The sequence below is a fragment of the Anopheles moucheti genome, chromosome 2, assembly GCF_943734755.1.
Source record: "Anopheles moucheti chromosome 2, idAnoMoucSN_F20_07, whole genome shotgun sequence".
Taxonomy (NCBI): Eukaryota; Metazoa; Arthropoda; class Insecta; order Diptera; family Culicidae; genus Anopheles; species Anopheles moucheti.
In genome coordinates, this window is record NC_069140.1 from 16794008 (window position 1) to 16812166 (window position 18159).

At 45.7% G+C, this 18159-nt stretch overlaps 2 protein-coding genes across 2 annotated transcripts; both read right to left on the reverse strand.

The window, feature by feature from the left end:
- Positions 1-4555: 4555 nt before the first annotated feature.
- Positions 4556-5240, reverse strand: LOC128298610 (uncharacterized). Its single transcript, XM_053034378.1, has 3 exons — positions 5169-5240; positions 4929-5084; positions 4556-4861 (listed from the first exon to the last, which is right to left on the reverse strand). Exons 1-3 carry the CDS (start codon positions 5238-5240, stop codon positions 4556-4558), a joined length of 534 nt encoding a protein of 177 aa, XP_052890338.1.
- An 8388-nt stretch (positions 5241-13628) lies between these two features.
- On the reverse strand, positions 13629-14723 carry LOC128298364 (pyrimidine-specific ribonucleoside hydrolase RihA-like). Its single transcript, XM_053034114.1, has 2 exons — positions 14274-14723; positions 13629-14210 (listed from the first exon to the last, which is right to left on the reverse strand). Exons 1-2 carry the CDS (start codon positions 14706-14708, stop codon positions 13629-13631), a joined length of 1017 nt encoding a protein of 338 aa, XP_052890074.1. The 5' UTR covers positions 14709-14723.
- Between the last annotated feature and the right edge of the window lie 3436 nt (positions 14724-18159).

Here is an 18159-nt window from a genome sequence, read left to right on the forward strand (position 1 = left end):
TTCCACACGCATCACTGGCACGTTGAGAGCATCATGTCAACTACTATCAAACACAGCCTACTTTTCCCGGCTTCACAGTACTGCGTGCGCGATTGAGATAAAAGATTGAGTTACCGTGAAACACAACGCTCACGCTACAGCGGTGATGCGGGGCAACAAGAACGGTGGCAGCGGGAATGCTAAGAAAATTGAAAAGAATTTTCCCCGATTATGCTTTTGATGTGATTGAAATACGGGAAAAAAGTAAACATCCAAACACGCCGAAATCTGTCACCGGCGTGCACGAGACGTAACGCATCCATCCACCGTAGGCGTAATGGGAGAGTAAACGACTGGCAGTAAATGATATTTGGGGGGATATTTCCAACAATCCGCTGACGATCCAAACCGTTTAGGGATCCCGCGAAAAACACCAACGCGGGAAAGGAAAATCTTAAACGCTTCTTCGCAGATTGATAGCAAACCTGCATTTCGGTTTCGGATCGCCTCAAAAGGATTGGCACTGTCAGGTCGTGTAATCCTCTTTTTCCTTTGCGTTGGTCTTGTTCCTTTGCCTATTGCTTTTCTTGATGGAAAGCATCTAATTTTACACATTGGATTCTTGTTTCGCATAATTTGACGATACGGTACACGAATAGGGCTTGATCGCATTGAGTTACGGAGGCCAGAAAGAAATGATTGAGCAGCGAATGCAATAACTTTTCCACCTGGAACACATTTCCAATTACCAGACTGCCGCATTTCGACGAATCATTTTGCGTCTTTGCATGTCCACAAAACTACACCGGAAGAACCTTTTCCCCGACGCCACATACCAACCCAATCTGGGGGCCGGGGTTGAATATTTTTCGGAAGCAATTTCCGTTCTGCGCTGTTGTCTACCGGCAGTGTGGTGCAATTTTTATTTTTTACCAACCTTTTTTATTCCCCTTGAGTCATTACACAGCACACTGCAAAACCGAACCGCACCGCAACGTCTTGCTTCGATTTAATTTAATTATCCTACTAAACTCCAGTTTTCATCACATGCCAACGTAAGCCCCACCCGCCCCCGGCACGAAATAACCCCTGAACGAAGGTTTGGGGATCAGCAATTTGTAGCATTATTTATGACAGTTCGATTTCTGACATTACATGCACGGTGGGGAAAGCGGACGCCACAAAACTTTTCTTCACGTTCTGCTCGTTCCAACTTCCAAACAAGAAGGTGCACGACGAAACAAAAGCAAAACACAGTCTTACAACCACCAGCCGCAGTTACTGCAGCCCGTGATGCTAAATTTAGCTGTCAGTTTCACAACAATTACGGACGTTCGAGTTTAGTTACGCTGCGTTTCTTCACAACATTTTGAATCGTGTTCTCATTATGGACAAACTTGCTGATGGTACCTTATTAGTGGTGTTGTCTGCTGTATCGCTTTTGCCATTCAAATCCATGCAGAAAGTGATTCAAAATCGTTAAGAAAAGTATTTTATGTGACCGATGATTTGTTCATGCACGTAAAGCGTTTTACTGATCGTTTGCCTTGTGTAACGCTTGTTGCTATGCGCACTGCCTACCTTCAGGCGTATATGATGTTGAAGTTTGAAATTATTAGGATAATTCGAAACAAACCGTAAAATTAAACCTAACAATTTCAAATCAGTGAGAATAGTTATTGCTATTTCACCCTTCACATTTCTGGCTTCAATTTTGATATCTTCAATTCACGAAAGTAATGTAATTTATCGGAAAAGGATCCCACGATCCGTATCCACACCCCACCGGAAGGTAAAGAAAAACATTAGGAACATCTTAAAAAAAATCTTCCAATAACGGGCTACCAAAACCTGTCCCAAAAGTAACAAAAAAAAGCGGAATATCAACGTGGATAGAAATATTAATTCCTTTTCCCAAGGCGAAAGAGAGGAAATTTCACGATTTCCCATCTTTCCGCACCGAGACGCGACCGCTTGCCATCATCCATCGGGCAGCATTTTGTGGAGCGGACATTAATAAATTTTTTAATTATGAATTTACATAAAAAATTATCAAATATCTTCAAATTACAGATAATATCTATAAATCATACCGAACAGAAGCGGCGCCGGTCCATCCCCGAGGGACGGTCGTCATTACTCCCACAATTTACGCTTGTCCAGAGGTTTAGGGACTTGGCATGAAAGCGTTCGTAGTGGTAGTTGCTATTTTCTTTTTTTTTAATTCTTATTCTACAGCGACCAGAAGGCTTTGCATGTTTTTTTTTCACTGCAAATATGGTTTCGCTGGTGAACGCGGCCGTTTTTTTTCTCACCGTGTCACGTGAATGACCCATCCTGTGCGCTTTTGTGTGCTGCTCGTCCAAGATACCATGTCTTGGGACGGTCTGTCCAAGTTGACAGTACCCGCGAAAGGAATCTCGCGAGAGGTCAAAAAGAAAGTGAACCAAAGACCCACGGGCAACGACCAAGGGAGAAAAAAATCCCGCGCAGAGCTAAATTACCTTCCATCGTCCGCTCCCTTCCCATTATGGCTTCCTACCGTTCGGTGTGTTTTTTTATGGACCAATCAAAGTGACAGTGGCCAACCCCCACCCTTAGTTTCGCAAAGAAACGCACAAGTAGCGAACGCCGTAAAGTCAAATGACTTAAATTTAACGCTCGGTCGCACGGGATTTCGTCGGCCCTGGCTTTTCCACCCTCCAACCCACCTTTGGACACGGCGTCCGTACCACCAGATCAAAGGGAAGGATCCTGGCCGGAATTCCGGAAACCATCGGCAATGCCAATGCAGCGGGCAAAAAGGGTTCATCTACCTGGGCACGCTCGTGACAGCCGCGAATCCCTCGTTGCCCCCCTTTCCCGGCCAAGATGTTTGCTGGGGTCAAAAATTAATTTATAATCAAATTATAAAATATTGCAAGCCACAAAGCCTGCAGCCGTCATCATCTTCTGGAGTCCTTCTCAGTTTTTTTTTTTTGCTATGCCGAACTCGCCCGAGGTAGGGCAATACCAACGCAGTCGGTTCATCGAATCGGTGAAAAGAAAATCAGCTGGGATTAGGTTTGCTTATTACGTCCGAGGGATTCCAAACGGCCGTAATCGGGGCCGGACTAGGAATGGCTGTAGGTGAAATAATGCCTCTCGATGGCCGAGCGTGGTGAAATGACGACGCGGCCACGCTGCAGCTCATGCGAACAGACCATCCACGGTACCACGGTCCACGGTGCCGCGTCACGAGAAAACGTCGTTCGAAGAACGTAAAATGTCTTAAGTGAAAACTAACGAGTTGTTAAAAACCCATAAACTGGACGAACCCTGCAAAAAGTAGCCAGCCGGATCCGTCATCGCTGTCGTGTCGTCAAACCGAACTGCACTGTGCGCCCCGTCACCGAAAGGCGAAAGTCATCTGTCTTTTGCGGGAACATCTTCTGCTCGAAGGATGTGCAACCCGTAAGCCACCGACCACCGGCTAAGGTCAGATTATTGCGCCCCATCCACCCTTCAGCGTTCCCCGAGTCCCCGGTCGCACCCGTTTACGACGTCCCGAAAGAGCTACCACTGTTTGATGGCTTCTGGGCGGACCGTTTGGCAGGGTACCGGTGACTACGGAATAAACGCAAGTCCGCTTAGAACCCGGTGACAATTGCCCATGTGAGAATTCCTCACTTTTATTGATATGGACCCAGAACTTCCTTGCCCTTTCCAGTGGGCCGGCGAGATCCGATTGCCTGCGGCCGTGCCGAAATTGCCGCTGCTCGTCGCTGCCACTAGCGTCACGAAGTGCAGTTAAAAACAAATAAAACCAAGCCCAACCGAACGAGGGACTATATTTGGGGCTGGCTTTCCCGGAACCGGTACGGCACGGTACTGGCCGATAATTCGTTGGTTTATACGATAATCGCACGTATTTCGTGTATGTTCATTTTTTTTTGTTTTGTTTTGTCAACCCACACGAGGCTATTTTCTGTGAGCAATGGAAGCTGGCAATGATTTCGATAATGTACGTGTTACGTGTGCCGGGATGGATCTCGCCTGATGGATGGATATTGACACAGGCCCATAAATAAGAAATGAAGATATGGAACGAGCAGAAGGTAGTGACAGATATCTGCTTAATGCGCACCACTAGAGTGTCAAGAGACGGAGTGTTCAGGCCCATTTTATAGTAACTTCTTGTCTTATTACTGGTCTTATACTCCGATATCACTTCATCAAAACTTCACTTCAAGATAAGTCGTATTCATTCAAAAGTTGAAGTACGCTATCTGATGTTAATACATATATACAACCTAAAATTCATCTCTTAAAATGACTATAATAAATAGAGACCTACATAAATTAGCCTTACCATTATTTGCTTGTCTTTCAACTATTTGCTATTTGGCCCATCAAATTCACATTGAACTGCAAATTGAATGTTGTCATCTAAAACGTATAACACAAAGCACACCAACGAGATATCCCTTTAATTATATCCTGTTACTAACTATTAAAGAATGGTCGTGTTTGAAAGTGATGTTTAATGCATGCTTCTAAAATTGTGCTTAAGCACAGTACAGTGTTGCCAAACATTTCATTTGGTTGTGAAGCTCGCCCTAAACCCGGCCCCAATTTTACCGTCGCGGGTCATTATCGTCTCTATTATCCAGTCGCTCGCTGGTAGTGCTGGTGGGAACCGATGTTCATCCAAAACGTAGTTATTGATCGTGTAGTTGCCCTTGGGAAAGGGACACGAATCTTGCGCCGGCAAGTTGGACACCTCCAACAGCGCAGGATAAATCACTTCATCTTTCGCGAGAATGTCACACAGCGTGCCAGCGCCATTAACGAACATACGCTTGTTACCCATGAAATCGATTTTATAGACCGTCCAGCGAACCTGGGAATATAACGCGGTGAGAAATTGTTTATTGATCGTAGGCACTCAGCAACCGAATCCAGCTTACCTGCGTTTCTGTGCCAGCATTTTGAAGCACCCTAAAGGACCCTTCAACGCCGAGCTCATTCTTTCCGTGGCGAGTTAACCGGATCGTCCCGTACTCTAGCATGTCGTCTAAATCCTGAGGAATTGCTTCAAAGCTGTTTAGTAGTACTTCGTACAGCTTTGGTTTGGAAGTCATACAGACAAGCGTTTGAATGTTATAAACCTTCTGATTGTTCGCTCTGTCTAATCGGCCAATACTTACAATTCCATCCACCAGGGCAAAGGAACACCATACGATAGCCCATGTGCACCAAATTGCCAGAGTCTTGTTCATAGTGGCTTCCGTCAACGTTACTGACACTCAAACTAGACAATACTATCTTTTTAATGCTGTACTTTCACAGTCACTTCACGTACAACAGTGATCACTCTGCTGTGTTACGATCGATATCATTACAAGAGCACTAATTACACACATGCTCGCGTGTCCAACCGTAATGGACAGTGGAGTCACATGAAACATTACGTGCTGCTGCTATAGTGACGCTGGGGAGTGACAACATCTCCACCGCCAGATCCAACGTAAAAATAAACCCCGCAATAGCTTTAAAACGCCACTCAATTCACTAAATTGCGTATTCAAATCGGCACTCAATAATATCTTACGCCTGCACGGTCGGCGATAATGGTCCCTCGTATTCCGGTGGCAATCCGACGCCGGATTTTAACGATTTCGATTCGGAAAAAAGGATTTCCTGCGTTTTCTTTATTTCGCTGCCAACCCAAAAACCTCAAGACGTTCGCCCCCGTGCAGTGCGCCAAAGGAAGTCGATAAATCACTGCCAATAAATCATCTTCCACGGGTGGGTCGTCTGGTGAAAGGATGCTTTCAAACCATTTCCTAGTGCAAGTGGTGGTGGTGGTGGCAAAAAAATGGCTTTACCCCTAACAGGTTCATTTATTTGGATTGGTTTTACATAAATTCATCTCAAACGCAGCCGCTCAACACGATGTTGACGATTGCGCCGGCCCGATGATATATTGGCAGCACTTTATAATGATTGGATTTGTGTTCGCGGAGCAGGAGCGTCCGGATTTGGAAGCGGCTTTCACGCCGCAAAAGGACTTTTCTCGCCGAACGTGACTCGATTGCGTGTGTACGCCGAATAGCGAGGTGCGAATTTCTTGCCCGTGCCCGTGGGGCCCCAAACAAACGAGACAAGTTCATGCGAAGATGTCAGCGATTGCAATAAATAATAGATATTTCATCCTCCAAGTGGCAAACCATAATTCACCACCGGCCGCGTGTGGAAGACGTTTGCCTGGGCCAAACTAGAGCGCCGCCCATGACACACTTCATTACGTGTTTGCTTTCACGCCCTGCACACAGTGTCGGCCACCTCGCGAAACTCACCTGTCAGGTCGGGTAGAGTGGCTCCAGCGAGGAACCACTTCACTTTCACTACCGGCAAGCTGTCAAATTTCATTTTTCCAAACTCCTTCGACGCTTCTTTACACATTAGCACTCGATTGTGTCCCGTGCCTGGCAGATGCCCGGTTTCGCCAGCTTCTCGGCATGATGTATGGATTGCTGCAATACGATACCGATACCATTCCGACCACCGATGGGGCACGTGAAGAGGATTGCTGCCGAGCCTTTTTCACGTATTTATAGGATATGCGTATGTGATTTTCGCACTATCTACCATACACTCTCCGCACTTGATTTATGATGAGAACGGCGTACGCAAGAAACAGCTTATCGGATTACTTCAAACACGTAAATGGATAGGCGCTTATAAACCGTTCATTGGCTGGGTGAGAATATGTGTTCCCCGTCCTCAGTTCGCCACACGTCGATAAATGCTTAGAAAATAGCGTACTCGGGTTGCCAAAATAAAACTCATGAAGCGTACAAAAAAACCCAAACTATCACCTTCCATGTATGCAAATTGTGCTCGATATCAATCTGGAGCTGTTTCCCAAACAAAACACAATCACTTGAGCATGACGAAAACAAACAAAAAAAAAACAAGAGGCATCAATTTATCCCTGTTCAATAAATCAAAGTCATCATACACAGCCAGCACAAATTTGATGATGGATATCAATACATTAAAACTCCATAAAAACCCATCCCGTCCCCATGCGATCGATGCGTTCGATGTTCCGGCAAGGGCAGCACTAACCGTCTACCAAGTGGCCCGCAAATTCGAACGCTATAACTCAATTTTGGACCCTTTTCCACTTTATCGGTAGAGTTATCTTCGCCCGCCCCAAATCGCTTCCGGCACCGAGGGCGGGTAAGAAATGCCACACAAAAAAAAAACGCAGTAGCAGTAGCCATTGCCATATTCCACGTATCACGCTACAAATCTCTTAACCCCGCAGCGTGCATGTGTATATCATTGCAAATGAAGGTCGACAGCAAAAAACATCCACATGAAGACAACGAGGAAGCAGGAAGAAAAAAAAAAACAACACCCTCCCGAATTTCCCTCTCCACAGGAAATTCCCGACCGAAAATGCCGAGACAATCGTTCAGCCGCAATAAAAAAGCGATTTTCCAATATCCTTTCAGTTCCGGCACATACGTTTCGGTTGCGCCGTTCAACGCCGTTCCATTCAGCAAGGCGTCTTGCCGGTTTTCCACCTCCTGTAAGTGGACATGGGTAGAAGATATGTAAGACATGTGATGCTGCTCAATTGCCCATTCAACCTCAGCTGAAAAAAAAACGAAGAACTGTCGAATACTTCAACCGTATCGGACGCATCCTTTCGACGTTGGTTTCTTCCGCTACCCATTCGAAACCCATTGTGGCCGGTGGCTATGCAGTGTTCTTTCAACCCTCGCAAGGCAGAGTTCCCGAGTATATTCCCTAATCCTTTTATATTCTCCCAAACAATCGAAGACGAAAATCGGGGGGTATTCAACCGATCCGCATCCAAACAACAACCGTAAACCCGTCCTTCAACACAAAACCCCAGTAAAAGAAAAAAAAATGCGGCATTTTCGGGTGGATTCTTGCAGATTTCAAGTGACAGATAGGACACCGATAGGAATAATGCTTTCTGGTCGGTAGCGGTGGTGTTCGATTCGGGGTTGGCATTTTGCATTTGTTTATTCATTCACCCATCCCCTGCGCGATGCATCGTCGCGTGCGGCAAGACTTTTGTTTCGATCAACCTCGCACGGAAGGGATGTGTAGAACAAGTGAAATGAATATATTGTTTATTTTGTGTCTGCATTTTTCACCAACCACACCACGGAACTTTCTTTTTACCTTTTTTTACACACCCCCGTTTAGCAGGCTTCTGGCAGGAGAACCCTTCGTACCGGAGATTCCTGCAAAGGGGGAGCGTAATTGCATGTGTATAAACATACAAATTCTTACCGCAAACATTCATCACATATCGGAATCATTTAGAGCGTCCCTAGATAACAACCGGCGACCGTAGATCGTTGCGTGTTGGAGCACAAAATCTTCGGCTTCGGTTGGCGCTTCTCACATGGCTTGCTTTAATTCCCGGGAGATTTGTTGAGCTGGTCCTTTTTGGCTGGACTTTTAGCACTTTATAGCTTCTTGAATTTGGCCGCTCGATAAAGAAATGAATAATCCCCATTATCTTACAAAAAAGAAGGAAGAAAATGCCTTCCATCCCCGCTGAAGTTTTTTCTCCTCATCTATAATGACTCAATCTATCTCCTTGTTTTGTTTTCCTTCCACCGCACATCGCGATCTTACGCACCGCTTGGCAAATCAATATTTTCTAGTCGATATTTAATGAGCCATTTCCAGCAGGCCACGGGGCTCGGGGGGGGGGGGGGGGGGGGGGGAAAATTTAATCCCATCCATCGGCCGCCGTTTGTGGATGTAGCTTGCAGTTAATGGTTCGTTCTTATCGCTAAACCCGGCGACGTCTGAAATGCATTGCGCGCTATTCTCCATTTCCCGTGCGACTTTTCCACCCTTCTTTCGACCCCCGAGCAAGGCGCATATCATACATCAAAAAGTCGTTATCCTTGAAATATCTCTTTCCTTTCACTTAATTTCCACCATATTGATGGTGAAACCATAAAATTAATGTGCAATTTATGCACAGCGCCGAAACGGAACCCCAGCACGGATGAAGTTCGGGTGTCTGTGAGAGAGAGAGAGAGAAAAAAGGGAAAACAGAATTGCTTCGCGGTGCCAGCACGCCATTAAACTTCACAAAACCATCGCAAATCTTTGAAATCATTCAACCATCCCTTTGCTGCCAGGCAAAACCCTAGGCCGCGCGTCTCCATCCGCGCCGTCGTCGTCAATATCGTCTTAATCATTTTCTTTCTATTAAGCAATAATTTCTTTTTCTCTTTCGCCGTTTCGCGTTTGCCTGTTCCAATCCGTTTCGTATCGTTTGATTTCCTTTCGGTTCTTAGGGCGCCCATCTTTCACGGTGCGATGCGCAGTAGAATGGTAACAGAAGAAAAAGAAAAAAATTGGCATCCACGCTCGCTCGGCCAAACTTACGAGACACCGCGTAAAGGGACGGCTGTCGAAGCGGCTTCAAACACCCATCCCAATCCCTAATAGACTGTTCATTTGGCTGAGGAAAAATCACTTACCATTGAGAGATCGTCAAAAAGAAAAAAACGGAGTAGGCAAGCATCACGTCACGACCTTCCGCGAGCGTTGGGTGAAATTGAAATTTTTCTCTACAAATAAATTATGCATGCTAAATTACCATACATAATAGATAAATAATGTATTCAATATTTATTCCCTAATATCAATTACTTCCTGTTCGGTGGTGGAGTGGCGGCCAGACTCCACCGATGCTGCGCTGTGCTCTATCCCTGGCACCACTTTATGCTTCACTTTACGCCCCCCCCCCCCGATACATAATCTTTCGCGGTTTTGCTTGCTCACTCCAAGCCCGCCCAAACGAGCGCACAAAGCGCGGTCTGTCGAATTACTCTTCAAAGCATCATTTCATCGTTCATTGTAAAAAATCACATGAAAGTAAAAATTGCACGATACACGGGTTCCCTTTGCAGTCGTCGCGAAACGGAGAAATGGAGGAATGGAACACAAAGCCTTTTGAACGAGGGCGGAAATGTGATATTAAAAAGTAATAAAATTCGCGATATTAAAATTTACAATATCGGTTTTCGGTTGGCCCGCTCTTCGTTCGCCCGCTTGTGAAGCGTTTATTTCTCATCATCACATTGATACTGGCTGCATGGGGCGACTATATTGTGAAAATATATTCCTCCAAATACTCTTGCCACATCGGCAAAGGTATGATACATATCGAAAAACCGGAACGAGAAAATCATGCCTAGGCGACTCCACTTTCGCTGCAAAATCACGTTGCGCCCGTGTGCAACGGGTTCGTTCACATCGTTGACTCCGAACAGTGAAACCTGGGCGGAAAAACATCGCCACCACAAGCACGCAACAGATACGATTTGGCTTTTTTTCTATTCGCTCAAATATCTTCGTTCACACGCGGCTTGGTGATATCGTGCATGCGAGGGCGATGTACTTCCTGCTTTCGATCGCATCGATAAGGGGGAAAAAACATTTAGCAGATTTACTTCCCAGCAAAATGGCCGCAATGGTGGGAATGGGGATGACTTACAAAACATACGCTTACAAAGGAATGCAAATTATCACGTTCAACATTCGCATGCATCGTAATCATCCCTCAAAAGCAGGGAGTTTTTGTGCTCTGCCCATCACCCATCTCCTCCCGTGCTTAAGTTGGCCGGTACACAAAACAACATATCAAAGGACTAGGGCTAAGTCCTCCGAAGTCACTCCACCCTCGCATACGGTGAGCACAATAAGCAGCCAGCTTCCGTGACGTTGTTGTCTTTTATGTTTATGTTTTTAGAAATTAATTTCATTCCAACTTTCACGTGCCTCTAGTGACCGTTCCTGTGTGTGTTTGTAGGTTTTTTTTTCCTTCTTTCAGCCGAGTGACAGATTTCCTTAGCTTTCGAGAGTTGGAGCGCCTTCTTGTCCCAAAACTCAGCCTCGCTGACTGTTCCCTTTTTTTTTTATCCCCAAACGGCCATCCTTTCGGATGCTGTCGTGCGCCCGTGTCACCCATTGTGGAGATAATTTACATTCAACGGGGGAAACGACGCCTCAACCCGGTACGCTTCCCTGAGGGCAGCTTATAAAAAGGAACTACTACTCCCAGCTGCATCAACCAGCATCCTAGCGGGCAAACCATCAGCCAAAACGCCGTTGATAAGGCCCGTACCTTCTCGCATATGCACAAGATCTTGCCGCCTTGCCTTAATCGGTTATGCCCGGCCTCAAACGACGAGTTTTGACCACAAGAATTTTAATTTATTTTTACACACCAACTCGACCACCCCCACTCGACCTCCCTCCACCTTACTCTTTACCCGTTTCCCCAAATATCTACCACCACCCCCCAAAAGGGTGGCCATGAATAGCTCAAAGGGGGTGTACAATATGCAACGAAAAAAAAATAAATAAAACGGGAAGAAAAATGCACCCGACACCCGATCACGTACCGTACATGTCCTTCTCAACCTACTCCATGCGGGGGAATTCAGCGAAAACCTACCGAAATAAAAGAAGGAACGAAAAAGAAAAAAACGAACAGCCCCAGCGCGCCCTCGGCCGTAAATGTTATCTTTTAATAATAATTGTAATATATTTTGTTCATATGCAATTTTAAATAATTGTAACGCTCGGAAGAATTTCACTTACGATTCCCGTGGCCGGGCGCTTATCCCGCGGTTCTGCGCTTATTTTAATTTCATTATTCTTGTAAACTACCAACCAGCACCGAGATTTGCCGTGGTGGTTTTTAAATGCGTCCCACTCACTCACTCACACACACACACCGCACCCCCCAACGGCCAATGGTCTTTCCTACCAAACCCCCGAAAGGTACTACCGGTGGAGCCATATTACGTGCTACCCTTATTATTTGCCACCCCCGTACCCCCCTCCCCCCGGGGTTGCCACTGCACTGGTGGACATTAGAAGAATTTTAAAAATTACAACCTCTTTGTACATGCAAAACAGATAAACGTGCCCCCCGTACACTTGCAGCGATGAATGCGTGTGCGTGGTGTAAAGGATGCTTTCGGAGAGGCCTCCGGAGAGTTTCGCCCCGTTGCCCGGCTTTTCCTTTTTGCCAATGCAAATGCTGTCGTTGGTTTAATCTCTGGTTTTGTTATTATTGTCAACGGAATCATCTTTTACGTTGAGCAAAACAAAAAGTCTCTTTTCTCTCTCTCACACACACACACACGTCGCCATTTTGCTTTTCGTCTTCACCGGGCATAACTGACCCCTTTGCGTGTGTGGAGTATAATAATAATGTTTTATATAATTATGCTTGTCTTGCACCCTTTTTTTCTGTCCCCCCCACCACACGGTTTGTGTTACCTTTCGCGAGTTCGCTTTTAATTTGTATTTTTATTTAATTCATAACCAGAACGCTAGAACTCGATCCTCTTCTCAAGATAAGCATGTCCTTCTGGAGCAACCGTTTCTCAAATCTATTCATCCACTTGCCTGCTTAGTTTTTCACACACAGCTCGGTTCCTGTTTTTTTTTTTTTGGAGGTTGGTGTGCGGTTTTTTTTTTTTATTTCCACCATCTCATTCTACGTTCTTGCCGCTTATGGTGATAGAAATTTTTCACAGCTCCTTTCTTTTGTCCATTTCTCTCTCCCTCTCTCTCTTTTTGCACCATCACCGGTATCACATACGGAATTACTCATATTACGAATTCTCGGATGCGTGATGGCTTTTGCATTTCTGGCCAGTTCCGGTTTTTATTTGCACCACCGTTCATGCTTTCTTTGTTTTTTTTCCCCCACACACTGAGCCACAAAACCTGTCAGCTATGCAGCTTCGCGGCGAAACAGATTTTATTCAGTTGCCACGTTTTGTTTTGCTTGGTTTTTTTTTGCTGCGTTCCTTTCATTTGCTACCACGGCGCGGGGAAGCGTTGAGGATGATGATTCTTTTCGGATATTATAATTTCATAATACATATCTGACATTTTTATATTTAGATAAGCATATTAAACACAAACAACACCGGGGAGCCGTCCTCGCTCCCGCCCGGTGCAGTCGCACTTCCCGGTCTGGCGGCTGTAAATCAACGGGCTTTGCTGGGGGGATAAAAACAAAAAAAAACCTCGCTTTTTGTCGCGTCCAACCAGCAAACACACACCTCGATGATATGAAAGGATTTACGTGGTTAACGCGTGTTCGCTTCGGGTTTGCTCACGTAAGCGTGCGTTAGTGAAACGTTTGCCGCTAGACGCTGATACACCGTAGCACCGCGCAGAACGGTACACAAAAAAAAAGTGAAATCAAACAAATTGCGACACAAATGTTGCAACACACAAAACAAAACACAAAAAAAGGTACGAGGCAAGCATGCTTTTAATGCGATAGTCTAACGAATGCGCTTCCCGGCAGAACGCAAAACGAGGAACTACGTCAAGCCACAATGCATTCAAAAGAAACCGCCAGCGCATACAAACCGTACGTACGTTCCGGATGGTAAATCATTTAATTAGTGCTGTTTGGTGCTATTTATTCATTATACATAAAAATGAAACGAGTGGATGCAGCTCTTTTTTCTAACGACAGCTCCGTCCACCTGCTTGCAGCGCGGATACATTGTAACGTTCATTTGCAGACATGTCGCACAAAGTGACATTTCTTCGCATCACTTGGCATAGTTTAATGCAACGAGCATGCGTTGCACCTGCTGTGAATCGATTCTATCTATAACGGCCACATTGTGCTGATTGACGTCCTTCACGTGATGCAGAATGGCCATCATGCCTCTAGTGACCGTTCCAGTTAGCTCTACTTCGGCACGATAGCTTTGCACCGACCGGAGGATGCTGCCGTTCAGGAAGATCGCCGCCACGTACATATCGCAGGGCGTCCAGATGTCTTCACCCGCATACACTTCTTTTTCCACCCGATTCAACACCCGTACGGCAGGGTTCGTCGTTTCGCCGAACGTCTCAAAGCGCCACCTGGTGGTAAACGTTTGCAACAGTACCGTTTCCCATGGAAACACGTGCACGATCTGGGGGGAGTTGTTGAGCACAATGTGGGCTGCTTCGGGATCGCGAAAAAAGTTAAACTCCGATGCCAAACCCGTATTGCCGACACCGTGCCGATTTCCGCCAAGAAGGTACAGGGCGCCTATTTTGTCTTTCGTCTCCGGGAACATTTTGTACAGTAGGGCCAGATTCGTCAGTGGTCCCACCGCTACCAAGGTGATCTTGTTTGGATGCTGTCAAATTGAACAAAATGATGTAGAACAATCGACGCCTTGCCGTCCGCAGACGAAGATTACCTTTTCAAACAGGTCGCGCATAGCCTCGACTGCGTGTTGTGGACGGAGCGAGTCCACCGAAGGTGCAGAGTCAAACTGGACATCTCCAAAGCCATCGTTACCCCAGAAATAGTGGGAAGCGTTCCTGCTCGATCCCGGCGTAATCAATGGCTCGCTAGCACCAGCATACACCGGAACGTCCAGCCGGTCAAGACTCGCGAGGATGCGTAACACATTAACCAGTACGTCCGGAACACGGGCATTTCCGTGCGAGCAGGTTACGGCCTGGACACAGATGTTGTACTGCTTTTCGTTAGCCAGCAGCATTACCAGCGCCCAGGCATCATCTCCACCGCCGTCCAGATCCAGAATGACTCGCCGTGGTTCTTCCCGGGCCGTTCCCCGGCTCCCGGCTAAGGCAGCCATTAGCATAAGCACACGCACTGCCGAACTCATCTGCAATGACCCAAAGCCCGTACCGAAACACCGAAACCATGCCTCATTTCAATTTCCGATGCTACAAATTGGACGTAATAAGCTATAAAATTTATTCCCGAAAAAATGGCAGCAATTTATGGGCTAGACAAATATCAATTTCCCCTCGTTAAATTTTTATTCGTCCCCGGTCGTCAGCGTGTCCGACAGCGTCCTCGTGCTAGCCGTTTCGACCCGTGATTTTCGTCCGTGAGTAGAACAAGAAAAACCAAAAAAAAAAAACCATGGAACAAGCCAAACAAATCCGAACCATCCCAAACGAACCTCCATTCAACATTCTACCGTGGCTACGCAATCAAGAAGGAATCAACAATCTTCAGAACATGGTAACAAATTGAATTGATTTGATCTTTTCTCTCACGAGAACTTTTCTTTTTTTCTTAAATCCTCCCACACCACCACATCGGTTCCAGTGGACCCTGCCCCGCCCGCTGACCACCGCAGAGCAATCATAAATAATGCTGCCCTTCTTGACTTTTCGTTCCCGCTTGACTCGCACTAGTCAACCGTCTGTCCATCCGTCCCGAGCACCCCCCGAACAGGACCGGACCGTCCTGACGACCTCTTCGAACTCTCGCCGGCATCGGTAACGACTCTTCCGCAACACAAACAAATGCGCCACTGCCCATCCCACCCCATGACCCCTCTTGAGAACTGTGGCAAAGATGTTACACGACCGTACCTAATCTTCTATTCAGATTTTACACGATGGCCTCATTGTAAATGCACCCTCCACTCTGGCTCTGGCCTTCTATTGATGGGCTATTCTATTAGATCGTTTTTTTTGTGTGTGTTGCTGTGTGTCATTTTACCGTACGGTGAATTTGATTCCTTTCGTTCGTGTTTCCTTTCTAGGACGATACGCTTCGTGAAGTTGCTGTTCTATCTTCACCCGGTTCTTCAACGCAAACTACCACTCAATCCGGCACCGGCTATCATTTGCTGCCAAAGGATATGCTGAACGTTTTGCCAAGTCATAAATAATATTCCTAAGTGGGTGGATGATGTTCGCCTTTTTTTGCTGCCTTACAACGGCCACGCAACAGTACATCAGTCATTTGGAGGAATTTTATGCAAAGCTGAACCAAAGAAATTGGGTTAACTATATTTGATTGATTTGCAAGAGACGGCAAGGACGGCAAATCAGCAAATGATGTATCAATCAAAATAAGCTTGAGATTTGGCAAAACGAAAAAAAACCCCAAAGAGTCGAGTACACTCACGCCTTTAACTGATAACTTCTGTAGCTCTGTATCACCTTGTAACACTTATAACTTCTATTAACCTTCACGACGCACAGACGACCCACGCGAACTGATGTCTTCTCTCATCTGCAACACACTGAAAAATTGTTCCCTTTCGGCTCTTATTCTTTGTTTGCTCTGGATACACCGTTTTGACTGTGTTTGATTAACTGATTTGCAGTACGACAAACTTTGTTTGTTTCTTGCACTGGTAATGGTGATGGGAAACAATACTGCTTCTGGTGTGCTAATTGTTCTGGTACGCCAATCGTACATGACACATTGTCTTAACCAGTTTTTAAATGACTTCGCTTAAAGTGCGTTCACTGAACTTGAACAAGACAAGTTCAAGGCGACCTTTTTTTGTTGTATTAATCTGTCAATTCGCTGACTCGCACTGCGTTATAAAAAAAATCAACGACTACTCGATTGGCTAGGACGGGTTTTACATAGCGTTTCCATAGGACTAGGACGGGTAATTGTTTCCATAGCGATTAATGCACAATGGGTTTTATGTGTTGCTTCGGTTGCAAATATACAAACAGTAGTCTTTTTGCTACATTAAGAATCGTCGTATATATTCATTATCTTATTTAAACATTGTTTCTACCATAGTTGTTCTACCGTATTCGTAGCTGCTCTGGCTTCATTTGCACCACTTTACCGATGGCAGGTGGAACTTGTTCTGCCATTTTTTGTTTTGCTAGTGCAATTCATTATATGGCTATTGTCACCTTTGCCCTTATCGCGAACTGCACTCCACCGCATTGTGTTGGTTTAGTTTTGAGGTGTTGCTAATTTTTATACGCTACTCGCCCGCCGATGCCACTTTTCATTTCTTACCCTCGATATACACTCTCTCTCTCCCTCTCACTAGAGCAAAATTTTCCATTTTGCCCAACGGAACGCAGAAGAGAAATGGCGAACATCCTACAGTGCTAGTGGGTCGCTCTACCTACCATTCTGATTAACTTTCCACTTTCGCTATAATTTATTCACCTAAATCCACAATAATATCATAACAGGTACAACTCTTTGCCACGTTTCTCAAACTTCCCCGGGTACTACTTCCCGTTCGCTTCCGTAACACCACTTCCACAGGAGCTTTCCAACGCAATGGGATGCAATGGAGTAGAGCATGCCGCGAATAAAAATGTGATTGCCTCCATGCCGCCAGCTCCGCCCAATCCAGACACGTCGCAGCATCTTCACCAGCAGCCACCGAAAGAAGCCTACGGATATGGCTTGGACAATGTTTATGGAAGGTCTTTTAGCGAAACCACTTCCGGCTTCCAGCCAGCGTTCACCGTCATCGCAACGTCACTTTACACACATAAACCACAATTAGCTCTTCCACCAAATGATAATTGTGAATTATATGGTAATGTATTGCGCTCAGTTTTTGGCGGGCGACGTCGCATACAACTTCCGCCCTGCCATCGAATCGTGCCACACGATGCCCACGAAACCACAGTGTTCGCAGCAGTACGCGAAATTGCACACCACAGCTTCACCGCATCCCATTTCGGAAAGATTTAAGAAATTCTTCACCCACCCAAAGAGTTACAAAAATTAAAATAGGACTTAATTCGCCACCTTACCTTACCCAATGCGACCCCGTTGACTTGCAGTTCATAAAGTCAGATAGCACCGCCTAACTCACCGCTTTTCCGCTGTTCCGCGGTTGAATTGGTTGGTTCCCGTCCGTTTTCCGGGTTTCGTAGTCTCGGCGGACGGTTTGCCGCTCGAATCCGTGTCCGAGGCGATGAGAGAAGTAAATTAATTTATGCCCTTTTTTACTTCGCCCAACCCAATCGTACACCTTCCGAGCCTTCGAGTTATGGCCCGTTCTGCTTCCCAATGCAATGATAACGTAGTTGCTCAGTAGTTTGCGGTTCAGCCTCGTGTTACTCCTTTTAATAACAAATGATGCAGAGGGAATTGAACTTACCGTGAAGGAAATTGGACTAAATATTAATGCCCAAGGTGTATAAAGTGTAGATCTACAGCTATTAAAAGAATTATGAATTATTTTAAAGCATATTGAACAGTCCGCAGCATCGAGCCTTAACAAACTGTTCTTTTTAATTAAATAAAAGTACAGCCTTTCGAGAAGTCAATTTTATTTGGTTTATACATTGATCAATTTCAGTTAAATTTTCTTCTTG

What these genes read in the sequence shown, in the direction of transcription:
- LOC128298364 (XM_053034114.1), bottom strand. Translation starts at nt 14,708, where the DNA reads ATGAGTTCGGCAGTGCGTGTGCTTATGCTAATGGCTGCCTTAGCCGGG. An exon ending in TGCGCGACCTGTTTGAAAAG is followed by an intron (nt 14,211 to 14,273) that starts GTAATCTTCGTC and finishes TCAATTTGACAG; the next exon opens with CATCCAAACAAGATCACCTT.
- LOC128298610 (XM_053034378.1), bottom strand. Translation starts at nt 5,240, where the DNA reads ATGAACAAGACTCTGGCAATTTGGTGCACATGGGCTATCGTATGGTGT. An exon ending in TTGCCCTGGTGGATGGAATT is followed by an intron (nt 5,085 to 5,168) that starts GTAAGTATTGGC and finishes TCCAAACCAAAG; the next exon opens with CTGTACGAAGTACTACTAAA. An exon ending in ATGCTGGCACAGAAACGCAG is followed by an intron (nt 4,862 to 4,928) that starts GTAAGCTGGATT and finishes TTATATTCCCAG; the next exon opens with GTTCGCTGGACGGTCTATAA.